General features: G+C 44.1%; 1 protein-coding gene across 2 annotated transcripts in view; it reads left to right on the top strand.

Moving 5' to 3' along the window:
- LOC147709862 (uncharacterized) overlaps positions 1 to 24,452 on the top strand; it is a 57,992-nt gene extending 33,540 nt beyond the window's left edge. The window contains exons 1-2 of one of the 2 annotated variants that reach the window (XM_086928318.1): positions 20,007 to 20,089; positions 22,033 to 24,452. In XM_086928318.1, coding sequence (XP_086784444.1) covers positions 22,459 to 23,772 — 1,314 coding nt within the window. In that variant the 5' untranslated portion in view covers positions 20,007 to 20,089; positions 22,033 to 22,458 and the 3' untranslated portion in view covers positions 23,773 to 24,452. Of the gene's footprint in view, positions 1 to 20,006; positions 20,090 to 22,032 lie in introns of those variants that run through there. The other variant, XM_086928317.1, reaches the window with a different exon arrangement.
- Positions 24,453 to 27,230: the final 2,778 nt, after the last annotated feature.

The following is a 27,230-nucleotide window of genomic DNA, read 5'->3' as shown; positions in this document are numbered from 1 at the left end:
GACTGTATTTTAAACAGATAGCTCAGTAGGTAAATGCGCTTCCTGTAAAGAGTCTATCAGCATAGTACAGGACTGTATTTTATAGGCATAGTTCAGCGGGTTGATGCTCCTCCTGCAGAGAGCCTGCTGGCATATTAAAGGACTGTATTTTATACGCATAGCTCGTTGCGTTAATGCGCCTCCTACAGAGAGTCTGCCAGCATATTACAGGACTGTATTTTAAACAGATAGCTCAGTAGGTAAATGCGCTTCCTGTAAAGATTCTATCAGCATAGTGCAGGACTGTATTTTATAGGGATAGTTCAGTGGGGTAATGCGCCTCCTGCAGAGAGTCTGTCAGCATATCACAGGACTGTATTTTATATGGATAGCTGAGTGGGTTAATGCGCCTCATGCACAGATTTGGCTGCATATTACAGGACTGTATTTTATACGGATAGCTCAGTGGGTTAATGCACCTCCTGCAGAGAGTCTTCTGCATATTACAGGACTGTATTTTATACGGATAGCTCAGTTGGTTAATGCGCCTCCTGCAGAGAGTCTGTCAGCATATTACAGGACTGTATTTTATATGGATATTTCAGTGCGTTAATGCGCCTCCTGCACAGAGTCGGCTCCATATTACAGGACTGTATTATATACGGATAGCTCAGTGGGTTAATGCGCCTCCTGCAGAGAGTCTATTAGCATATTACAGGACTGTATTTTATGCAAATAGCTCAGTGGGTTAATGCGCCTCCTGCACAGAGTCGGCTCCATATTACAGGACTGTATTATATATACGGATAGCTCAGTGGGTTAATGCGCCTCCTGCAGAGAGTCTATTAGCATATTACAGGACTGTATTTTATACGGATAGTTCAGTGGGTTAATGCGCCTCCTGCACAGAGTCGGCTGCATATTACAGGACTGTATTTTATATGTATAGCTCAGTGGGTTAATGCGCCTCCTGCAGAGAGTCGGCTGCATATTACAGGATTGTATTTTATATGGATAGCTCAGTGGGTTAATGTGCCTCCTGCAGAGAATCTGTCAGCATATTACAGGACTGTATTTTATATGGATATTTCAGTGGTTTAATGCGCCTTCTGCACAGAGTCGGCTCCATATTACAGGACTGTATTTTATACGGATAGCTCAGTGGGTTAATGCGCCTCCTGCAGAGAGTCTGTTAGCATATTACAGGACTGTATTTTATACGGATAGCTCAGTGGGTTAATGCGCCTCCTGCACAGAGTCGGCTGCATATTACAGGACTGTATTTTCTACGGATAGCTCAGTGGTTTAATGCGCCTCCTGCAGAGAGTCTGTCAGCATATTACAGGACTGTATTTTATACGGATAGCTTGGTCGGTTAATGCGCCTCCTGCAGAGAGTTTGCCAGCATATTACAGGACTGTATTTTAAACGGATAGCTCAGTAGGTAAATGGGCTTCCTGTAAAAAGTCTATCCGCATAGTACAGCTCGGTGGGTTAATGCGCCTCCTGCACAGAGTCGGCTGCATCTTACAGGACTGTATTTTATATGGATATCTCAGTGGGTTAATGCGCCTCCTGTAGAGAGTCTGTCAGCATATTACAGGACTGTATTTTATATAGAAAACTCAGTGGGTTAATGCGCCTCCTGCAGAGAATATGCCAGCATAATACAAGACTATATTTTATATGGATAGCTCAGTGGGTTAATGCGCCTCCTCCAGAGAGTCTGCTGTATATTACAGGACTGTATTTTATATTGATAGCTCAATGGGTTAATGCGTCTCCTGCCTAGAGTCTGCCAGCATATTACAGGACTGTATTTTATATGGATAGCTCAGTGGGTTAATGCGCCTCCTGCAGAGATTCTGTCAGCATATTACAGGACTGTATTTTGTATGGATAGTTCAGTGGGTTAATGCGCCTCCTGCACAGAGTCGTCTGCATATTACAGGACTGTATTATATACGGATAGCTCAGTGGGCTAATGCGCCTTCTGCAGAGAGTCTGTTAGCATATTACAGGACTATATTTTATACGGATAGCTCGGTGGGTAATGCGCTTCCTACAGAGAGTCTGCCAGCATATTACAGGACTGTATTTTAAACGGATAGCTCAGTGGGTTAATGCGCCTCCTGCCTAGAGTCTGCCAGCATATTACAGGACTATATTTCATATGGATAGCTTAGTGGGTAATGCTCATCCTGCAGAGAGTCCCAAAGCATATTACAGGACTGTATTTTATATGGATAGCTCAGTGGGTTAATGCGCCTCCTGCAGAGAGTCTGTCAGCATATTACAGGACTGTATTTTATATGGATATTTCAGTGGGTTAATGCGCCTCCTACACAGAGTTGGCTGCATATTACAGGACTGTATTTTATATGGATAGCTCAGTGGGTTAATGCGCCTCCTGCAGAGAGCCTGTCAGCATATTACAGGACTGTATTTTATATAGATAGCTCAGTGGGTTAATGCGCCTCCTGCAGAGAGTCTGTCAGCATATTACAGGACTGTATTTTATATGGATATTTCAGTGGGTTAATGCGCCTCCTACACAGAGTCGGCTGCATATTACAGGACTGTATTTTATATGGATAGCTCAGTGGGTTAATGCGCCTCCTGCAGAGAGTCTGTCACCATATTACAGGATTGTATTTTATATGGATAGTTCAGTGGGTTAATGCGCCTCCTGCACAGAGTCGGCTGCATATTACAGGACTGTATTTTCTACGGATAGCTCAGTGGTTTAATGCGCCTCCTGCAGAGAGTCTGTCAGCATATTACAGGACTGTATTTTATACGGATAGCTTGGTCGGTTAATGCGCCTCCTGCAGAGAGTTTGCCAGCATATTACAGGACTGTATTTTAAACGGATAGCTCAGTAGGTAAATGGGCTTCCTGTAAAAAGTCTATCCGCATAGTACAGGACTGTATTTTATAGAGATAGTTCAGTGGGTTGATGCTCCTCCTGCAGAGAGTCTGACGGCATTTTAAAGGACTGTATTTTATACGGATAGCTTGGTGGGTTAATGCGCCCTCCTACAGAGAGTCAGGACTGTATTTTATAGGGATAGTTCAGTGGGTTGATGCTCCTCCTGCAGAGAGTCTGCCGGCATATTACAGGATTGTATTTTATATGGATAGCTCGGTGGGTTAATGCGCCTCCTACAGAGAGTCTGCCAGCATATTACAGGACTGTATTTTAAACGGATAGCTCAGTGGGTAAATGCGCCTCCTGCACAGATTTGGTTGCATATTACAGGACTGTATTTTATATGGATAGCTCAGTGGGTGAATGCGCCTCCTGCACAGATTCAGCTGCATATTACAGGACTGTATTTTATACGGATAGCTCAGTGGGGTAATGCGCCTCCTGCAGAGAGTCTTCTGCATATTACGGGACTGTATTTTATACGGATAGCTCAGTTGGTTAATGCGCCTCCTGCAGAGAGTCTGTCAGCATATCATAGGACTGTATTTTATATGGATAGCTCAGTGGGTTAATGCGCTTCCTGTAGAGAGTCTGTCAGCATATTACAGGTCTGTATTTCATATGGATAGTTCAGTGGGTTATTACACCTCCTGCACAGAGTCGGCTGCATATTACAGGACTGTATTTTATACGGATAGCTCAGTGGATTAATGCGCCTCCTGCAGAGAATCTGTCAGCATATTACAGGACAGTATTTTATATAGATAGCTCAGTGGGTTAATGTGCCTCCTACAGAGAGTTTGCCAGCATATTACTGGACTGTATTTTAAACTGATAGCTCAGTAGGTAAATGCACTTCCTGTAAAGAGTCTATCAGCATAGTACAGGACTGTATTTTATAGGCATAGTTCAGCGGGTTGATGCTCCTCCTGCAGAGAGCCTGCTGGCATATTAAAGGACTGTATTTTATACGCATAGCTCGTTGCGTTAATGCGCCTCCTACAGAGAGTCTGCCAGCATATTACAGGACTGTATTTTAAACAGATAGCTCAGTAGGTAAATGCGCTTCCTGTAAAGATTCTATCAGCATAGTGCAGGACTGTATTTTATAGGGATAGTTCAGTGGGGTAATGCGCCTCCTGCAGAGAGTCTGTCAGCATATCACAGGACTGTATTTTATATGGATAGCTGAGTGGGTTAATGCGCCTCATGCACAGATTTGGCTGCATATTACAGGACTGTATTTTATACGGATAGCTCAGTGGGTTAATGCACCTCCTGCAGAGAGTCTTCTGCATATTACAGGACTGTATTTTATACGGATAGCTCAGTTGGTTAATGCGCCTCCTGCAGAGAGTCTGTCAGCATATTACAGGACTGTATTTTATATGGATATTTCAGTGCGTTAATGCGCCTCCTGCACAGAGTCGGCTCCATATTACAGGACTGTATTATATACGGATAGCTCAGTGGGTTAATGCGCCTCCTGCAGAGAGTCTATTAGCATATTACAGGACTGTATTTTATGCAAATAGCTCAGTGGGTTAATGCGCCTCCTCCACAGATTCAGCTGCGTATTACAGGACTGTATTTTATATGGATAGCTCAGTTGGTTAATGCGCCTCCTTCAGAGAGTCTGTCAGCATATTACAGGACTGTATTTTATATGGATATTTCAGTGGGTTAATGCGCCTACTGCACAGAGTCGGCTCCATATTACAGGACTGTATTATATATACGGATAGCTCAGTGGGTTAATGCGCCTCCTGCAGAGAGTCTATTAGCATATTACAGGACTGTATTTTATACGGATAGTTCAGTGGGTTAATGCGCCTCCTGCACAGAGTCGGCTGCATATTACAGGACTGTATTTTATATGTATAGCTCAGTGGGTTAATGCGCCTCCTGCAGAGAGTCGGCTGCATATTACAGGATTGTATTTTATATGGATAGCTCAGTGGGTTAATGTGCCTCCTGCAGAGAATCTGTCAGCATATTACAGGACTTTATTTTATATGGATAGCTCAGTGGGTTAATGTGCCTCCTGCAGAGAATCTGTCAGCATAGTACAGGACTGTATTTTATAGGGATAGTTCAGTGGGTTGATGCTTCTACTGCAGAGAGTCTGCCGGCATATTACAGGACTGTATTTTATATGGATAGTTCAGTGGGTTAATGCGCCTCCTGCACAGCGTCGTCTGCATAATACAAGATTGTATTTTATACGGATAGCTCAGTGGGCTAATGCGCCTCCTGCAGAGAGTCTGTTAGCATATTACAGGACTGTATTTTATACGGATAGCTCGGTGGGTTAATGCGCATCCTACAGAGAGTCTGCCAGCATATTACAGGACTGTATTTTAAACGGATAGCTCAGTGGGTTGATGTGCCTCCTGCAGAGAGTCTGCCGGCATATTACCGGACTGTATTTTATATGGATAGCTCAGTGGATTAATGCGACTCCTGCCGAGAGTCTGTCAGCATATTACAGGACTGTATTTTATATGGATAGCTCAGAGGTTTAATGCGCCTCCTGCACAGATTTGGCTGCATATTACAGGACTGTATTTTATACGGATAGCTCAGTGGGTTAATGTGCCTCCTGCAGAGAGTCTGTCAGCATATTGCAGTACTGTATTTTATATGGATAGCTCAGTGGGTGAATGTGCCTCCTGCAGAGAGTCTGTCAGCATATTGCAGGACTGTATTTTAAACGGATAGCTCATTAGGTTAATGCGCTTCCTGTACAGCATGGTACAGGACTGTATTTTATAGGGATAGTTCAGTGGGTAGATGTGCCTCCTGCAGAGAGTCTGCCGGCTTATTACCGGACTGTATTTTATATGGATAGCTCAGTGGGTTAATGCGACTCCTGCAGAGAGTCTCTCAGCATATTACAGGTCTATATTTTATAGGGATAGCTCAGTGGGTTAATGCGCCTCTTGCAGAGAGTCTGTCAGCATATTACAGGACTGTATTTTATAGGGATAGCTCAGTGGGTTAATGCGCCTCCTGCAGAGAGTCTGTCAGCATATTACTGGACTGTATTTTATATGGATGGCTCAGTGGGTTAATGTGCCTCCTACAGAGGGTCTGCCAGCATATTGCAGGACTGTATTTTAAACGGATAGCTCAGTGGGTTAATGTGCCTCCTGCAGACAGCCTGCCAGCATATTACAGGACTGTATTTTATACGGATAGCTCAGTGGGTTAATGCGCCTCCTGCAGAGAGTCTGCCAGCATATTACAGGACTGTATTTTATATGGAGGGCTCAGTGGGTTAATGCGACTCCTGCCGAGAGTCTGTCAGCATATTACAGGACTTTATTTTATATGGATAGCTCAGTGGGTTAATGCGCCTCCTGCACAGATTTGGCTGCATATTACTGGACTGTTTTTTATACGGATAGCTCAGTGGGTTAATGATCCTCCTGCAGAGAGTCTGTCAACATATTGCAGTACTGTATTTTATATGGATAGCTCAGTGGGTTAATGCGCCTCCTGCCTAGAGTCTGTCAGCATATTACAGGACTGTATTTTATATGGATAGCTCAGTTGGTAAATGCGCTTCCTGCAGAGTCTATCAACATATTACAGGACTGTTTTTTATAAGGATTGTTCAGTGAGTCAATGCGCCTCCTGCACAGAGTCGGCTGCATATTACAGGACTGTATTTTATACGGATAACTCAGTGGGTTAATGCGCCTCCTGCAGAGAGTCTGTCAGCATATTACAGGACTGCATTTTATACGGATAGCTCGGTGGGTTAATGCGCCTCCTGCACAGAGTTGGCTGCATATTACAGGACTGTATTTTATACGGATAGGTCAGTGGGTTAATGTTCCTCCTGCAGAGAGTCTGTCAGCATATTACAGGACTGTGTTTTATATAGATAGCTCAGTGGGTTAATGTGCCTCCTACAGAGAGTTTGCCAGCATATTATAGGACTGTATTTTAAACGGATAGCTCAGTAGGTAAATGCGCTTCCTGTAAAGAGTATCAGCATAGCACAGGACTGTATTTTATAGGGATAGTTCAGTGGGTTGATGATCCTCCTGCAGAGAGTCTGCCAGCATATTACAGGACTGTTTTTTAAACGGCGAGCTCAGTAGGTAAATGCTCTTCCTGTAAAGAGTATCAGCATAGCACAGGACTGTATTTTATAGGGATAGTTCAGTGGGTTGATGATCCTCCTGCAGAGAGTCTGTCAGCATATTACAGGACTGTATTTCATACGGATAGCTCGGTGGGTTAATGCGCCTCCTACAGAGGGTCTGCCAGCATATTGCAGGACTGTATTTTAAACGGATAGCTCAGTGGGTTAATGCGCCTCCTGCAGAGAGTCTGTCAGCATATTACAGGACTGTATTTTATATGGATAGCTCAGTGGGTTAATGCGCCTTCTGCACAGATTCGGATGTATATTACAGGACTGTATTTTATACGGATAGCTCAGTGGGTTAATGCACCTCCTGCAGAGAGTCTTCTGCATATTACAGGACTGTATTTTATACAGATAGCTCAGTTGGTTAATGCGCCTCCTGCAGAGAGTCTGTCAGCATATTACAGGACTGTATTTTATATGGATATTTCAGTGGGGTAATGCGCCTCCTGCAGAGAGTCTGTCAGCATATTACAGGACTGTATTTCATACGGATAGCTTGGTGGGTTAATGAGCCTCCTACAGAGGGTCTGCCAGCATATTGCAGGACTGTATTTTAAACGGATAGCTCAGTGGGTTAATGCGCCTCCTGCAGAGAGTCTGTCAGCATATTACAGGACTGTATTTTATATGGATAGCTCAGTGGGTTAATGCACCTTCTGCACAGATTCAGATGTATATTACAGGACTGTATTTTATACGGATAGCTCAGTGGGTTAATGCACCTCCTGCAGAGAGTCTTCTGCAAATTACAGGACTGTATTTTATACGGATAGCTCAGTTGGTTAATGCGCCTCCTGCAGAGAGTCTGTCAGCATATTACAGACTGTATTTTATATGGATATTTCAGTGGGTTAATGCGCCTCCTGCACAGAGTCGGCTCCATATTACAGGACTGTATTACATACAGATAGCTCAGTGGGTTAATGCGCCTCCTGCAGAGAGTCTATTAGCATATTACAGGACTGTATTTTATACGGATAGCACAGTGGGTTAATGCGCCTCCTGCACAGATTCGGCTGCATATTACAGGACTGTATTTTATACGGATAGCTCAGTGGGTTAATGCGCCTCCTGCAGAGAGTCTGTCAGCATATTACAGGACTGTATTTTATACGGATAGCTCGGTGGGTTAATGCACCTTCTACAGAGAGTCTGACAGCATATTACCAGACTGTATTTTATAGGGATAGTTCAGTGGGTTGATGTGCCTCCTGCAGAGAGTCTGCCGGCATATTACCGGACTGTATTTTATATGGATAGCTCAGTGGATTGATGCGACTCCTGCCGAGAGTCTGTCAGCATATTACAGGACTGTATTTTATATGGATAGCTCAGTGGTTTAATGCGCCTCCTGCACAGATTTGGCTGCATATTACAGGACTGTATTTTATACGGATAGCTCAGTGGGTTAATGCACCTCCTGCAGAGAGTCTTCTGCATATTACAGGACTGTATTTTATACAGATATTTCAGTGGGGTAATGCGCCTCCTGCAGAGAGTCTGTCAGCATATTACAGGACTGTATTTCATACTGATAGCTCGGTGGGTTAATGCGCCTCCTACAGAGGGTCTGCCAGCATATTGCAGGACTGTATTTTAAACGGATAGCTCAGTGGGTTAATGCGCCTCCTGCAGAGAGTCTGTCAGCATATTACAGGACTGTATTTTATATGGATAGCTCAGTGGGTTAATGCACCTTCTGCACAGATTCAGATGTATATTACAGGACTGTATTTTATACGGATAGCTCAGTGGGTTAATGCACCTCCTGCAGAGAGTCTTCTGCAAATTACAGGACTGTATTTTATACGGATAGCTCAGTTGGTTAATGCACCTCCTGCAGAGAGTCTGTCAGCATATTACAGGACTGTATTTTATATGGATATTTCAGTGGGTTAATGCGCCTCCTGCACAGAATCGGCTCCATATTACAGGACTGTATTATATACAGATAGCTCAGTGGGTTAATGCGCCTCCTGCAGAGAGTCTATTAGCATATTACAGGACTGTATTTTATACGGATAGCACAGTGGGTTAATGCGCCTCCTGCACAGATTTGGCTGCATATTACAGGACTGTATTTTATACGGATAGCTCAGTGGGTTAATGCGCCTCCTGCAGAGAGTCTGTCAGCATAATGCAGTACTGTATTTTATATGGATAGCTCAGTGGGTGAATGTGCCTCCTGCAGAGAGTCTGTCAGCATATTGCAGGACTGTATTTTAAACGGATAGCTGAGTAGGTTAATGTGCTTCCTGTAAAGAGTCTATCAGCATAGTACAGGACTGTATTTTATATGGATAGCTCAGTGGGTTAGTGCGACTCCTGCAGAGAGTCTGTCAGCATATTAAAGGACTGTATTTTATAGGGATAGTTCAGTGGGTTGATGTGCCTCCTGCAGAGAGTCTGTCAGCATATTGCAGTACTGTATTTTATATGGATAGCTCAGTGGGTGAATGTGCCTCCTGCAGAGAGTCTATCAGCATAGTACAGGACTGTATTTTATAGGGATAGTTCAGTGGGTTGATGTGCCTCCTGCAGAGAGTCTGCCGGCTTATTACCGGACAGTATTTAATATGGATAACTCAGTGGGTTAATGCGACTCCTGCAGAGTCTGTCAGCATATTACAGGACTGTATTTTATAGGGATAGCTCAGTGGGTTAATGCGCCTCTTGCAGAGAGTCTGTCAGCATATTACAGGACTGTATTTTATAGGGATAGTTCAGTGAGTTGATGTGCCTCCTGCAGGGAGTCTGTCAGCATATTACTGGACTGTATTTTATATGGATGGCTCAGTGGGTTAATATGCCTCCTGCAGACAGCCTGACAGCATATTACAGGACTGTATTTTATACGGATAGCTCAGTGGGTTAATGCGCCTCCTGCAGAGTCTGCCAGCATATTACAGGACTGTATTTTATATGGAGGGCTCAGTGGGTTAATGCGACTCCTGCAGAGTCTGTCAGCATATTACAGGACTTTATTTTATATGGATAGCTCAGTGGGTTGATGCGCCTCCTGCACAGATTTGGCTGCATATTACAGGACTGTATTTTATACGGATAGCTCAGTGGGTTAATGATCCTCCTGCAGAGAGTCTGTCAACATATTGCAGTACTGTATTTTATATGGATAGCTCAGTGGGTTAATGTGCCTCCTGCAGAGAATCTGTCAGCATATTGCAGGACTGTATTTTAAATGGATTGCTCAGTAGGTTAATGCGTTTCCTGTAAAGAGTCTATCAGCATAGTACAGGACTGTATTTTATAGGGATAGATCAGTGGGTTGATGCTCCTCCTGCAGAGAGTCTGCCAGCATATTACAGGACTGTTTTTTAAACGGCGAGCTCAGTAGGTAAATGCTCTTCCTGTAAAGAGTCTTATCAGCATAGTACAGGACTGTATTTTATAGGGATAGTTCAGTGGGGTAATGCGCCTCCTGCAGAGAGTCTGTCAGCATATTACAGGGCTGTATTTCATACGGATAGCTCGGTGGGTTAATGCGCCTCCTACAGAGGGTCTGCCAGCATATTGCAGGACTGTATTTTAAACGGATAGCTCAGTGGGTTAATGCGCCTCCTGCAGAGAGTCTGTCAGCATATTACAGGACTGTATTTTATATGGATTGCTCAGTGGGTTAATGCGCCTTCTGCACAGATTCGGATGTATATTACAGGACTGTATTTTATACGGATAGCTCAGTGGGTTAATGCACTTCCTGCAGGGAGTCTTCTGCATATTACAGGACTGTATTTTATACGGATCGCTCAGTTGGTTAATGCGCCTCCTGCAGAGAGTCTGTCAGCATATTACAGGACTGTATTTTATATGGATATTTCAGTGGGGTAATGCGCCTCCTGCAGAGAGTCTGTCAGCATATTACAGGACTGTATTTCATACGGATAGATCGGTGGGTTAATGCGCCTCCTACAGAGGGTCTGCCAGCATATTGCAGGACTGTATTTTAAACGGATAGCTCAGTGGGTTAATGCGCCTCCTGCAGAGAGTCTGTCAGCATATTACAGGACTGTATTTTATATGGATAGCTCAGTGAGTTAATGCGCCTTCTGCACAGATTCAGATGTATATTACAGGACTGTATTTTATACGGATAGCTCAGTGGGTTAATGCACCTCCTGCAGAGAGTCTTCTGCAAATTACAGGACTGTATTTTATACGGATAGCTCAGTTGGTTAATGCGCCTCCTGCAGAGAGTCTGTCAGCATATTACAGGACTGTATTTTATATGGATATTTCAGTGGGTTAATGCGCCTCCTGCACAGAGTCGGCTCCATATTACAGGACTGTATTATATACAGATAGCTCAGTGGGTTAATGCGCCTCCTGCAGAGAGTCTATTAGCATATTACAGGACTGTATTTTATACGGATAGCACAGTGGGTTAATGCGCCTCCTGCACAGATTCGGCTGCATATTACAGGACTGTATTTTATACGGATAGCTCAGTGGGTTAATGCGCCTCCTGCAGAGAGTCTGTCAGCATATTACAGGACTGTATTTTATACGGATAGCTCGGTGGGTTAATGCACCTTCTACAGAGAGTCTGACAGCATATTACCAGACTGTATTTTATAGGGATAGTTCAGTGGGTTGATGTGCCTCCTGCAGAGAGTCTGCCGGCATATTACCGGACTGTATTTTATATGGATAGCTCAGTGGTTTAATGCGCCTCCTGCCGAGAGTCTGTCAGCATATTACAGGACTGTATTTTATATGGATAGCTCAGTGGTTTAATGCGCCTCCTGCACAGATTTGGCTGCATATTACAGCACTGTATTTTATACGGATAGCTCAGTGCGTTGATGTGCCTCCTGCCGAGAGTCTGTCAGCATATTACAGGACTGTATTTTATATGGATAGCTCAGTGGTTTAATGCGCCTCCTGCACAGATTTGGCTGCATATTACAGGACTGTATTTTATACGGATAGCTCAGTGGGTTAATGCGCCTCCTGCAGAGAGTCTGTCAGCATATTGCAGTACTGTATTTTATATGGATAGCTCAGTGGGTGAATGTGCCTCCTGCAGAGAGTCTGTCAGCATATTGCAGGACTGTATTTTAAACGGATAGCTGAGTAGGTTAATGTGCTTCCTGTAAAGAGTCTATCAGCATAGTACAGGACTGTATTTTATATGGATAGCTCAGTGGGTTAGTGCGACTCCTGCAGAGAGTCTGTCAGCATATTACAGGACTGTATTTTATATGGATATTTCAGTGGGGTAATGCGCCTCCTGCAGAGAGTCTGTCAGCATATTACAGGACTGTATTTCATACGGATAGATCGGTGGGTTAATGCGCCTCCTACAGAGGGTCTGCCAGCATATTGCAGGACTGTATTTTAAACGGATAGCTCAGTGGGTTAATGCGCCTCCTGCAGAGAGTCTGTCAGCATATTACAGGACTGTATTTTATATGGATAGCTCAGTGAGTTAATGCACCTTCTGCACAGATTCAGATGTATATTACAGGACTGTATTTTATACGGATAGCTCAGTGGGTTAATGCACCTCCTGCAGAGAGTCTTCTGCAAATTACAGGACTGTATTTTATACGGATAGCTCAGTTGGTTAATGCGCCTCCTGCAGAGAGTCTGTCAGCATATTACAGGACTGTATTTTATATGGATATTTCAGTGGGTTAATGCGCCTCCTGCACAGAGTCGGCTCCATATTACAGGACTGTATTATATACAGATAGCTCAGTGGGTTAATGCGCCTCCTGCAGAGAGTCTATTAGCATATTACAGGACTGTATTTTATACGGATAGCACAGTGGGTTAATGCGCCTCCTGCACAGATTCGGCTGCATATTACAGGACTGTATTTTATACGGATAGCTCAGTGGGTTAATGCGCCTCCTGCAGAGAGTCTGTCAGCATATTACAGGACTGTATTTTATACGGATAGCTCGGTGGGTTAATGCACCTTCTACAGAGAGTCTGACAGCATATTACCAGACTGTATTTTATAGGGATAGTTCAGTGGGTTGATGTGCCTCCTGCAGAGAGTCTGCCGGCATATTACCGGACTGTATTTTATATGGATAGCTCAGTGGTTTAATGCGCCTCCTGCCGAGAGTCTGTCAGCATATTACAGGACTGTATTTTATATGGATAGCTCAGTGGTTTAATGCGCCTCCTGCACAGATTTGGCTGCATATTACAGCACTGTATTTTATACGGATAGCTCAGTGCGTTGATGTGCCTCCTGCCGAGAGTCTGTCAGCATATTACAGGACTGTATTTTATATGGATAGCTCAGTGGTTTAATGCGCCTCCTGCACAGATTTGGCTGCATATTACAGGACTGTATTTTATACGGATAGCTCAGTGGGTTAATGCGCCTCCTGCAGAGAGTCTGTCAGCATATTGCAGTACTGTATTTTATATGGATAGCTCAGTGGGTGAATGTGCCTCCTGCAGAGAGTCTGTCAGCATATTGCAGGACTGTATTTTAAACGGATAGCTGAGTAGGTTAATGTGCTTCCTGTAAAGAGTCTATCAGCATAGTACAGGACTGTATTTTATATGGATAGCTCAGTGGGTTAGTGCGACTCCTGCAGAGAGTCTGTCAGCATATTAAAGGACTGTTTTTTATAGGGATAGTTCAGTGGGTTGATGTGCCTCCTGCAGAGAGTCTGCCGGCATATTACCGGACTTTATTTTATATGGATGGCCCAGTGGGTTAATGTGCCTCCTGCAGACAGCCTGCCAGCATATTACAGGACTGTATTTTATACGGATAGCTCAGTGGGTTAATGCTCCTCCTGCAGAGAGTCTGCCAGAATATTACAGGACTGTATTTTATATGGAGGGCTCAGTGGGTAATGCGCCTTCTGCAGAGAGTACGTTAGCATATTACAGTACTTTATTTTACATGGGTAGCCCTGTGGGTTAATGTGCCACCTGCAGAGAGCCTGCCAGCATATTACAGGACTGTATTTTACTCGGTGAGCGCTACCCGTGCGGCTTTAAGGAGGAGCGTGAGTACACATTGAATGAGTCTCAGCTAGAGAGCTATGGCAGGGAAGGAACCTCGTGAGTAAACATTGAATGAGTCTCGGCCAGAGAGCTACAGCAGGGAAGGAACCTTGTGAGTAAACATTGAATGAGTCTTGGCCAGAGAGCTACAGCAGGGAAGGAACCTTGTGAGTAAACATTGAAAGAGTCTCAGTCAGAGAGCAGCAGCAGGGAAGGAACCTTTTGAGTAAACATTGAATGAGTCTCGGCCAGAGAGCTACAGCAGGGTATGAAACTTGTGAGTAAACATTGAATGAGTCTCGGCCAGAGAGCTACAGCAGGGCAGGAACCTTGTGAGTAAACATTGAATGAGACTCGGCCACAGAGCTACGGCAGGGATGAACTTTGCTCCAACTCCCCAGTGAGCCGGCGGCAGGTCGAAGAGACGTCTAGTCATCAGTTCCAGGACTGACGCACAGCAGATGAGTATACTTTGCCTTCACTGACTTACCACTTGGCTTGTCTGGCTGCAGTTTGGGGGGCAGGGATCCAGGCACATGTTCCCCTCTCCATTTCCAGCCCATCAAAGGCTGTCATGTGCTCCCCCTCCCCTGAGCTGCGCAGTTATCTGAAGGCCGTGAACGGCTGTTAAAAGCCTGACTGGCTGGGGCAGTCAAGTGTGAAAATACCAAGCGCTGTTCCCAAAAAATGTAATTTCTCTCAGCATAAAATGCACGGGAGAAACGGCGAGATTGAACCGCAAATAAATGCAGGGTGGCATCGAACCACAATCCATGTTTTTTGTGCTTAGTTTTAAAAACCATGGGGACTTTCTGAAAATAGTCCCCTTTTTGATGATGTGGCTGTTTCTGTTGCAGAAAAAAAACCTCAGCAGTGTTGTAATATTACATCCAATAAATACTGCACTCTGCAGTATCACATTTCTTTTGGTACGCAGGAAGCATTTCTCCAATGCTTTTAAGATTTTTAGGAGTTTCCCCATAGGTTTGTTGGAGAGAGGTGTTGGCTGCACTCTTGTGACGCATAGGCTAGCTTCTGATAATTGGACAATGCGCTGTGTATAATCAAATACAAGTTTACCTCAATGTGAGGACAGGCTGTCAATCCAATGGGGTATGTAGGTAGGCCAGAGGGGCTCAATTAATTTTACGCCACAGCCATAGCGTTGTAGAATCCCTTTGTGAATTAACAGTGACAATGCACTGGGAGTTTCTCTGGAAATTCAAATAATAATGATATAGGGGTCAGTATGCTAAAAGAAGGGCTTAGCGGCCTGGATGTGCCATTTCTTACCTCGGTAGAAGATTAGAAAAGCGGGACAGACTTTATTTCATCAGCAGTATGACCTGTTACATTGTAATGAGACACAAGTGGTGCATTTTCAACTGATCTGCGTATACGGCTGCGATGTTGGTCAATGCGAACCTTGACCGGTTGCTGTGTTTGTCCAATATAGGGTAGGCCACATGGACACCATATATGTTGGAATTGGGCCTTTTTGGCAAGTTCACCCCTAGACTTTTTGCCTTTAGCCTCTCGCATGGTGGCAGTGATTTTAGGCCTCTGTGCACTTTTAGCACTGTGGCCCAGAGTAAAGTCTGTGCGCACTCTGAGTGCATGTGATGAGATGGCCTGCCCTCCCATCGGAATGCATGGGGGATATGTGTGTCCATGGTAGATCCTGATATGTGGGGAGTGCAGGGTCAGGTTTGGCATATGTGAACTTGCGAGGATAAATGCTGCGCGATGGTGTGCGCAGATTTATTGTGTCTAGTGGAGAAGGGCCACTTTTAGAAGTTGGCATTTCTGTGTGCTGTGAGATGTGAATTGCCTGTCTGGCTTGTGAGTGACAGGGGCTGGCTGGCGTGGCTGGCTTCAAGAGCCAGGATGAGTCTGCCTGGTAGTGAATAGGGAGATCTGCATGTAGATGGGAGGGAGGAGTTTATCCTGGGACCTGAATAGGGCAGTGCCTTCCCTCCACAATGCTGGCTCCACCCCCTGTGGTGTGTCTGATGTCCCTAGCCTGTCTTGTGAATAGAGAGGGGAGCTGAGCAAAACAAAGTGCTACAGAACCAGTTGTATCTGGTTCTCCCCTTGCCTGGACCTTTGAGAACAAAGGATTTATCTGTATAAAAGGAGGGCTGTGACCCCATGAAAATGTTCTTGTCTTGGACTGGAATCTGCCAGGGGCGTGCTGCTGCTGGGGCTCAGGGCCTCGATGCCCTTCTTATTTTTGAGGACCCGTGGCTCATTTCTCCCCTGAGGCCTGATTCTTTTAGCCACAAGACCCTGTGCCTGCCCCAGCGCCTTGTGAGGACTTTTGCTGTAATTTTGTGAGCACCCTGCTCTCTCCTGCTAAGGGAGATCGTGGGCCACGCAGCTCTGGGCTTCAGTCCCTTCTCAGAAGGAATCCCGATGTAGGGATTCCTCCCCCCCATTTTGTGCTCCTAGCAGGTGCCCACCCTGCATTATGACTGTGTTTTTACGTTTTACTTGAGCGGGTGCCCACCCCGCTTTTATATGTTTAAGCAGAGGGAGCCTACTCCTCGTTAGCTGCGGGTATTTTTCTTCCCGTAGCGGGAGCCCACCCTGCATCTATTGAGTTTTCCTCCGGGCTGCTCCAGCGCGACCCGGAAGACAGGCGCCGTCCATGGAACGTGGGCGAAGCCTGGCTGATTCCCTTTCCGCTTCCCCCAGCCCGGGGGAAGCCGTGCCGCGCATTGCTGGTCTCCCATGCGGAGAGAGAGACCGGAGTTGCTCCCCATCGTGCTGAGGGGCGCTGACCGAAGAAGCGGGCCTCCAGTGAGAGGAGGGAAGCCCCGCAGGCCTGCATCAAGCGCGAGGAGGAGCCCCGCCAGAGGCGAGCAGCCCGGTGAGTTGAGAAGGGCTGGGGGGGCTTCGTGGGGACTAATGTTGGTGCCTGATAACGCCACAGTGACAGCTTTGCATTTAGAGCGGCCCCGGATGGCAGCGGGCCGCTCCAACCTCGTGATGGCATGTTTATTTTAAGAGCCTGCAGGCTTCAACGAGTCCTTGGTTGACTTCAGAGGCTAGATGGCTCCCCCGGGGCACACTAGTTATGTACTGAGCCCCGTGTGGCTCCAACCCATGGGACACATTATTCTACGGGCCCGTGTGGCTCCACATTCTGGGTGAAAGATTCTCCTTCATGGTGTACTACATTCAGATTTATGAGGTTGGCACAGAATAGAGTTCTCGCCTTATGTGATACTGTGCATGTTAGGAGTTATGTTACAGGTTGGCACTGAGTATTGAGTCTGCCAGTGATTACTGGTTGTGTTTTGAGATTATGATATGTTCCTATCTTTACTATTCTTTACCAAGTGCTAATTCTGACAGTGGCCCACGTGACCCTGTCATGTGTAAATAATCCCCTGTAAATATTGCCCATGCCAGTCGGCACAGTGTATATTGTTTGACTACCATCTAATGTGTTTTATGTTATTACAAAAGCTATTTTGATATAGAACCTTGTGTGGAGTTCCTTTTGTTGTGTGCCTTGTATGTTGTACTGCGTGTGTTGTGCAAATGCTTTACACATCGCCACTGAGATAAGCCTGACAGCTCGTGCCAAGCTACCAAGGGAGTGAGCAGGGGTTATCTTTGGTGTGTAACACCCTTTCCCTGTCTAGAATTGTGTTCTCTGCCTGTCTTTGGCGCAAGCCTTAGCCAACCAGAGATCCCCATTTCTAACAATATGCAATAAACAACATTCTTTGTATTGCAGTTAAAGAATGATTGTAAATCGTGTTTTGCACTACCATGTTCAAATGTGTTGGTATTGAACGTGAAATTGCAGAAACACAGTTGCCACATTTGTGGTGTCCTTTCATTTTGGGTAGGCTCCATGCAGTAGTCAGTGTGTTTGTCCTGTTGATGATTAAGCCTGTTGATGACCTGACCAGATGATCTTTTAGATCTTTTCCTCGTTTGTAGGCAAACAGAGGTGTGTCTATTGTAGGATCAAAACTCTGGATAATATTCCAATTTTTGGTGATCAGGTTGGCGATTTGATTGGTGTGTGTACATAAATCCACCATTGCATTCCTTGATTAAACATCAATCACGACAAAGGAAGACTATACCCTTCCTTCCATAAGAAACCCACTGAAAAGAACACCTTCCTTTCATACCAAAGCCAACATTCGCCTGCACCAAGGGATGGACTGCCCTCCGGCCAATTCCTTTGGATACGCCGCAGTTGCACCCTTAAAACAGACTACAAGCGTGAGGTGGAGATACTAAGGACCAAACTAGTCACAAGAGGGTACACCAATAGACTTGTATAAAAGTCTCTCAAACGCGCCTGGCTCTGCCCCAGGGAAGAACTTCTCAAGACAAAAGAGAAACCCAATCTTAACAAGATTGTGTCACCACATTTGGCACACACACCAATCAAGTCGCCAACCTGATCACCAAAAATTGGAATATTATCCAGAGTATTGATCCTACAATAGACACACCTCTGTTTGCCTACAAACGAGGAAAAGATCTAAAAGATCATCTGGTCAGGTCATCATGTGGCAACTGTGTTTCCTGCAATTTAACGTTTTAATACCAACACATTTGAACATGGTAGTGTAAAACAAGATTTACAATCATTTTCTAACAGCAATACAAATAATGTTGTTTATTGCATATGGTGTCCATGTGGCCTCCCCTATATTGGACAAACAGAGCAACCGATCAAGGCTCGCATTGGGCAACATTGCAGCCCTATACGCAGATCAGTTGAAAACACACCACTTGTGTCTCATTACTGATGAAATAAAGTGGCAGGTAATTGAGATCGCCACTCTTCCAGAAAGAGGAGTTGACATCCTTCAAATACTCCAATGGAATGAATGCCGCTGGATAGACAAGGTTAATTCAATAAATGAAGGGCTTAATTCTGCTGAGGAATGGAGAGGATATGTCACTACCCTTTGCTAAACAACTATCTGATATATCATTTGTGGCCTGAAAACACCTGTATGTCATCTGACACCCGACTATGCTTGCTCCAACAGCTTTATTTAATTCATTATCGCAGTGACATTTGAACTGTATAGATTAGATCTACTCTCATGACATACGTGTTCACTAACTAAGAATTACAACTGTGAAATGTCTGCACTCATACAATGTTCACACTCCATGAAGTGCTCAGCATGCGTGATTGCATATTACAAATACCGGCGAAATTCGGATTTATGTAAATATATAAAGTATATATGTGATTTTACCTGTTCTTCCCTATTTAGTACCCATCATCGATATTGTGCCTTAATTTACACCTATTAACAGAGAATTCACCACTGTCATTAGCGCAGAGACACCACCATTGTGCCACACCTTCTAGTTCTCCACCTCCCACTGAGGTCTTTTTGCACTCTTTACCAATCACGGAACCAAAACAATGTATTGCTCGGTGCAACGGTTATCCTTAGCTAGGTCTGCCTGTTTCCTTTGGCAAAAAGAGCGGGAACCCTTGTATATAACAATCCTCTGTGGATGAGGATCTCTGTCATTGTACCCGATCAAGCTGACTGATGCTGCTTTTTCTGAACCTACACGCGGAGCACTGTCCCGCTTTTGTAATCTTCTACCGAGGTAAGTAATGGCACATTCAGGCCGCTTAGCCCTTGCCCTCAGCCCTTCTTTTAGCATACTGACCTCTGTATCATTATTATTTGAATTGCCAGAGAAACTCCCAGTGCATTGTCGCTGTTAATCAACAAAGGGATTCTACAACGCTACAGCTGTGGCGTAAAATGAATTGAGCCCCTCTGGCCTACCTACATACCCTATTGGATTGACAGCCTGTCCTCACATTGAGGTAAGAACCTCAGTGAAACTTGTATTTGATTATAAACAGCACATAGTAATTGCAACATTCTTCTTTGCTTCTTTTCTCACAATCATAGAACCCGGACGAGTCCTCATGTGAGTAAACCCTCTATTCTTCACGTGTGGCACATCATTTTCACAAAGCTGCGCAATCATAAATTCAGGTACCTTTTATCCAACTGCCTTTATTTTCTTTTTTCGCATTTGTGCCGGTATATGGGCCATATGCTCTATTTATTTCATTCTCATTTAGATGTCCCTTCATCAGTAGTCCTGAAGAGACCCCACATTGTTTTGAGGGTCGAACCGTCATCGACAAACAGAAGTGAATGATTTTCCCACCACATATCATTGTATATAGCTGCTGTTCACATGGAATTATTTTGATAATGGTCGACTTGTACAAGCTGTGTAAACCTTGTATATAATATTCACATTGTCACTTAGGTTTAGGTTCCCTTTGTCACTTTGGACACTATGCACAAATGTTTTTTTGATGTATAATGTTTACTCCTAATTTTATTGTTTAAAAAATCCATAAAATATACTACACTGGAATCGGTGTGTTAGTGGTTCCTTCACGCTCTGCCATTATCTAACTCTCTATATTGCGATTGTCCTTATGTATCATAATCTCGTAGTATATCATTGCACAGGAACCACTGTTTTTCCTATATAACTATCACCCTGGTTCCTTAGTTGGTAGGGTTCCCCTGTTTCTCTTGAGCTATTTGTTGTGTGGTCCATTAACTGGAAAAGGCTCTCTTAGATGTGACAGCCTTAGGGCACTCTTTCCCCAACCCTTTTTACCTGCCTCCCTCCATTTTCTGTGCTAGTTTTTTGCTGGCTTTAGGACTCTGCACCTGTTACCACTGCTAATCAGTGCTAACTTGTTTGTGTTCTCTCCCCTAAACATGGTAACATGGGCTCATACTCAGTTGGCATATTTAATTTGCTATGTCCCTTGTAAAGTGCACTACATTTGCCCAGGGCCTGCTAATTATTTGCTTCTAGTGGGCTGCAGCACTGACCGTGCCACTCACATATGCAGCCTGAAATCATGTCTCAGGCTTGCCACTGTAGTGCCTGTGTGTGAAATTTACTGCCACATCGACTTGGCATTTAAAGCAACTTGCCAAGCCTAAAACTCCCCTTTTATTACATATAAGTCGCCCCTTGGCAACCCAAAAGACAGGGTGCTATACTTCTATGTTTTACATGTCCTGGTATTGACAAACAGCTAAATTACTTTTTTACTGCTGTAAGGCCTTCTCCTCTCATTGGCTAGAAATGGGAATTCCTTAGAATACCTTTAAGCTGTAATCCTGATTGGAAAGGAGTAGCCTTTCCATGTTTTATTTCTTTGCAATGGTAATTAGAATGGTAAAGTCTGATTTAACATTATTATTTTAGAAAAGCTACTTTTAGAAAGTGGACTTTTCTCTGCTTGTACTGCTCTTTGTGCCTTACACCCTGTCTCTAGTACAACGTCTGGGCTAGGTGACTGACCCCTTTGTGTATTCCTTCAAGAGAGCCACAGACACTGCAAGGGTTGGGTGTGATTTAGCAGTTATCTGCATCCATCTGCATCCCGATTGGTCTTTCTGGGTAGATGGGAGGAAGGGGCCCACTCTTACCCTTCACAGGGTAGTAGACTAACCACATACAAAGGAATGATAACTCCCTTTGGTAGTCTGGAGTGAGTGCTGGGATTGAAAGAGATACTGGTGCACTTCAAAACCACTCTTTGAAGTTTCCCTCACATCAAAGACCCATTTGGACGTAAGTGCTGAGTCTCTGGCCCCATCAAATCCGACTCTTATGGATCTACACAGAACCGCTGTCAGAAGAACTGTGGTGCTACACAAAAGACTCAACTGGAGTCTTGGTTGTTCCTTGAGTCCACACTCCCTGATAGGAGGGCGTCAAGGAAGGATCGTATGCCCTTGCTCTTCCTATTGCATCTTTACATTGAAAGTGTAATTTAGAATTTCTTCAGCGCACTTGTCTACGTGGTCAATTAAATGTCTCATTAAATGGCAATAGATTTTCGTGATGGACCCACCATTTAAGCTTATCCAGTGTATTTTTTATTTTTTTCCAACAGGTGAAATAAATGCAGTAATGAACAAAAAAGGTGAAGGCATTAAACATCAGTTGTGTGGGAATTGATGTAACAACAGTACACCTCAAAATGTCTTCCCTTGAAGGCTAATGCCTCGCCAAAGTTTTTCTACAGCAGAAAATCCAAATTGCCCAATGTGATCTGTACTTGGCTCTTAGGGATCACCTGATAAACATTGACAAAATAAAACACTGACATGTTGAAGCAAGTCTGATAAGGTTCTCACTACGAAGGAAGAGCTAACCTGGATCAGAAAGAACACACAGAAGAGAAACCGTATGAATATCTAGAAAGTGACAACACATTTATTAGGGAGAGAAAGCAAGTGCAACATCAGAAAATCATACTGGAGAAGAACCATATTGATGGACTGACTGTGGAAAAGTTTTCTTTGCCGCGAAAGACCTAATGCAACATCAGAGTATTCACGTAGAGGAGAAACCATATAAATGTACAGAATGTGACAAAGCATTTATAACAATTGGACAGCTAAAGCGACATCAGAAAATCCACACTGGGGAGAAACCATATAAATGTGCAGAATGTGACAAAGCATTTGTAACGAATGGAGAGCTAAAGCGACATCAGAAAATCCACACTGGGGAGAAACCATATAAATGTAGAGAATGTGACAAAGCATTTATAACAAATGGAGACCTACAACAACATCAGAAAATCCACACTGGGGAGAAACCATATAAATGTACAGAATGTGACAAATCATTTATAACAAATAAAGATCTAAAACGACATCACAAAATCCACACTGGGGAGAAACCATATAAATGTACAGAATGTGATAAGGCATTTATAACACTTGGAGAGCTAAAGCCACATCAGAAAATCCACACTGGGGAGAAACCATATACATGTACAGAATGTGACAAATCATTTAAAACAAATGGAGAGCTAAACCGACATCAGAAAATCCACACTTTGGAGAAACCATATCAATGTACAGAATGTGACAAATCCTTTAAAAGAAATGAAGAGCTAAAGCTACATCTGAAAATCCACACTGGGGAGAAACCATATCAATGTACAGAGTGTGACAAAGCATTTATAATAAATGAAAAGCTAAAGCTCCATCAGAAAATCCACACTGGAGAGAAGCCATATAAATGTACAGAATGTGACAAAGCATTCATTAGAAAGTTACATCTAATGGAACATCAGAAAGTCCACACTGGGGAGAAACCATATCAATGTACAGAGTGTGACAAAGCATTTATAAGAAATGCACAGCTAAAACGACATCAGAAAATCCACACTGGGGAGAAACCATATCAATGTACAGAGTGTGACAAAGCATATAATAGAAAGTCACATCTAATGGAACATCATAAATTCCACACTGGGGAGAAACCATATCAATGTACAGAGTGTGACAAAGCATTTATAAGAAATAGAGGGTTAGCGCAACATCAGAAAATCCACACTGGGGAGAAACCATATAAATGTACAGAATGTGACAAGGCATTTATTACTAGTGGAGACCTAATTAAACATCAGAAAATCCACACTGGGGAGAAAGCATACGATTGTACAGAATGTGACCAGGCATTCGTTAGAAAATCATATCTAATGGAACATCAGAAATTCCACACTGGGGAGAAAACATATCAAAGCACAGAATGTGGCAAAGCATTTATAACAAATCGACAGCTAAAGCGACTTCAAGGTCCAAACTATGGAGAAACCATATCAATGTACAGAATGTGACAAATCATTTTTAAACAATTGAGAGCTTAAGCAACATTAGAAAATCTCCACCGGAGAGAGACCATTCAACTGCATTGAATGTGAGAAGGCATTTATTAGAAAGTAGCATCTTATGGAACACCAGATAGTCTACGTAGGAGAGAACACCTATGAATGTGCATAATGCAACAAGATATTTATTACTAGGCAAAGATAAATACCACATCAGAAATTCCATAGTGGTGAGAAATGATATGGCTGTACTGAATGTGACTTAGCAGTTATTACAAAGCAAAGTTTAAAAATACATCAGAATGTTCACACATGAAAGGAACCATAAAATTGTACAAAATGTGACATAGCATTTATTTTAAATGGAGGGTGACCATTCAACTGCACTGCACATGACAAGGTATTTATTATAAAGAGAGAGTTAAAGGAATATCAGCGTCCACACTTGGGAGAAACCACATGAATTTATAGAATGTAACAAAGGATTTATTACAAAGCAAAATGTAATACAAGATGAGGAAGTTCACAAAGAGGATAAAACATATGTATGTATTGAATACCACAAAGCATTCATAATGAAGGGAAAACTGAAGCAACATCTGAAAATATACAGGGCAGGAAATCCAATGTATGTACAGAGTTTAATAAAGTCTTCCACAGGAAGAATAAGCTAATGCAGCATATACAAATCCACACTAGTGAGAAACCTTATCAATGAATAGAATGTGACAAGGGATTGATTACAAAACAAAATGTAAAATATCAGAATGTTCAAACAGGAGAGAAACTCTATAAATGTGTTGAATGTAACCATGCATTCATAAATGGAGAGCTAGCTCGGCATCAAAAGTCAACCCTGAAGACCTCACTGAATTTAGCAAGGCATTTATTGACAAAGGAGAGTTAAAACCACATCAGAAAATCCCCACTGAGAAAAATCTATATGAATCCACAGACTCAATCAATCAATGGGTTAATTAAGTGTGGCAAATCATTAATGAGGTTCTCAAAGTGCTGGGTGAGGAGTTATTGTCCGGCGGGGCAGATCAGTTGAACAGCCAGGTCTTGAGTCCTTTCCAGATTCAGTGATGAGGCAGATCTCAGGTGCAGGGAGAGTTCATTCCAGGTCTTTGCAGCCAGGTGGGAGTAAGAACGACCTCCGTTCCTTGTGCCTTTAGACTAGGAGTTTAAGCTATGAAGAGGGAGGCGGAATGCAGGAATCTGGCGGCGAGCCATCTAAAGATCTTGCGGCGCATGCGCATTGTGAGGAAACAGATGGCAGAGATCATGTTGATTTGCTTCTTCATGGTGAGTTTGTTGTCCAGGACAATGCTGGAGTCAATGACATGGTTGGTAGGGGAGGGGAAGAAGCCAGGTTCTGTTGACCACCATGCGTTGCTTCAAGGAGATGCATGGTTACTGAAGATGAGGACTTCTGTCTTGTCCATGTTCAGTTTTAGCCAGTTGTGCTTCATCCAGTCGGTGATGTTGGCCGAGCACCTATGAAAGTTGTCTCTGGAGGTAGTGAGGTGGGTCTAGTCGATGTAGATGACTTTCAGCCTGTGCGACCTGACAATATTGGCTAGGGGTGTCATGTAAGTGTAGGAGAAGGGGGCCTAACGGAGGACCTGGTGAGGTGCTGCAGATGATGTCCTTGGGTTCAGGAGTAGGGCGGGAGTCTGAGTGAGTTTTTCTAGGGAGGTAAGAGGTGATCCATTTGAGGGCATTTCCTTGGATTCCGATGTGGTGGAGCTTGTCGATCAGGATTTGGTGGGAGACCATGTTAAAGGCAGCTGAGAGGCCAAGGAAGATGAGGGCTGCAGTCTCACTGAGGTCCAGGAGGGCTCTGATGTCATCTATGCCTGCTATCAGGGCAGTCTCTGTGCTTTGATTCTCGGAAGCCGAACTGGGAAGAGTTCAGTAGGTTGTTGTGCTCCAGGTGTCTGTTCAGTTGCCTCTTGATCGACCTCTCGAAGACTTTGTCCGAGAATGAGAGCAGGAGTATCGGTCAGAAAATCTTCAGCTGCTCTAGGTCTGCTGAAGGTTTTTTCAGGAAGGGTTTCTCTTCTGCGTGTTACCACTCTTCTGGTAAGGAGGCCATGGCGATGTATCTGTTCAGTGGTTTTGTGAGCTCTAAGCTGATCGCCTTGCTCCTGAGGTTAAAAATAAGGTGGGGGCATGGATCAGTGGGTACCCCAGAGTGCATCAACTTCATTATAGAGGTGGTGTCTTGTGTGATGAGGAGGTCCCAGGAAGCGGCCGGAGGTTGGAGTTAGTGTCAGTGTGTCTGAGGAGGTTGAGGCTGTCACTTGCAGAGAGCTGAGATACAAAGTCCCTGTGGATGACGGCAATCTTCTAATGGAAGTAGTCAGCAAGCATGTCGCACAGATCCCAGAAGGGAGTTATGATATTTTCAGTGGACGCAGGGTTGCTGAATTCCCAAACGATGGCGAAGAGCTCTTTGCTATGGTTTGAGGTGATCTTTATGCAGCATGTGACAACATTCTTCTTCGCTTCTTTAAGGAGGAGGAGGTAGTGGTTGATCAATGTATTGAAGGTGGTGTAGTGCACTGGATCCTTACTGGTACTCCATCTTCTTTTTAGCCAACAACAGTCTCATTGAGAGGTCTAATGTTACGGGGTAAACAAGTTGACCCACTTTGCGGATTCTCTGATCTTGTTCGGCACGGTGGGGGTGTCATGGTTGGTGAACCAGTCTGTGAAGTTCTTGAGGGCCTGTTTATGGTCCGAAGCTGTGTCCGGTCAGTTGGGATGGAGTGTGCTGTTCCAGGTCTCCTCTAGAGTTAGTTTTCAAGTTGCACTGAGGTGTGCTGAGTGGTGTGTCTTTGGTTTCTGTAGCGCTGTGCTCTGTGATGGTGAAGTGGACAATGGAGTGGTTGGTCCAGGTGAGTTCTGTGACATAGTGGTACTTGATTGTTTTGCTGAATATGAAGATGGAGTCAAGCGTGTGCCCTACGATGTGTGTTGGGTCGATGATGAGTTGGATGAGGACGATGCTCATGCTTTCTATTGGGCCTGTGGTTCCCAAACTGTGCGCCGCGGCACCCCGGTGCGCCGTTAGAAGTCACCAGGGGAGTTGCATGCTCAATGTGGGAAAGTCAAGATTGTTGCAGCTGTGGTCCAAAATACGTTCCTCCTCCGCAATCTGCTAACATGGTTTTGCCCAAGAGCGCGCCATACGTGCGTACATATACGCGTCGTACTACGTGCAGGGGTGTGGAATTTAATATAATATCTACTTGTCCTATGGGGCAGGTTGCTTCATAAATCTACTTGTCCTGTAACAAAATCCACTTGTCCCTTTGGTGCCATGTGGAGCAGCGACAAATTATGGCACAAATATCATTATATAAGAGCTCTGATATATCCTCTCTGATTTTGCCAGGGCTCATACCATTGAAGTGTTTGGATACTTGCAATCCCCTTATGTTGCCAAGTTTCCCCTG

This window comes from Lissotriton vulgaris, chromosome 6 (assembly GCF_964263255.1).
Source record: "Lissotriton vulgaris chromosome 6, aLisVul1.2, whole genome shotgun sequence".
NCBI classification, from domain to species: domain Eukaryota; kingdom Metazoa; phylum Chordata; class Amphibia; order Caudata; family Salamandridae; genus Lissotriton; species Lissotriton vulgaris.
Note: the sequence above shows the minus strand (reverse complement) of the source record. Positions and strands in the feature narration are given on the sequence as shown.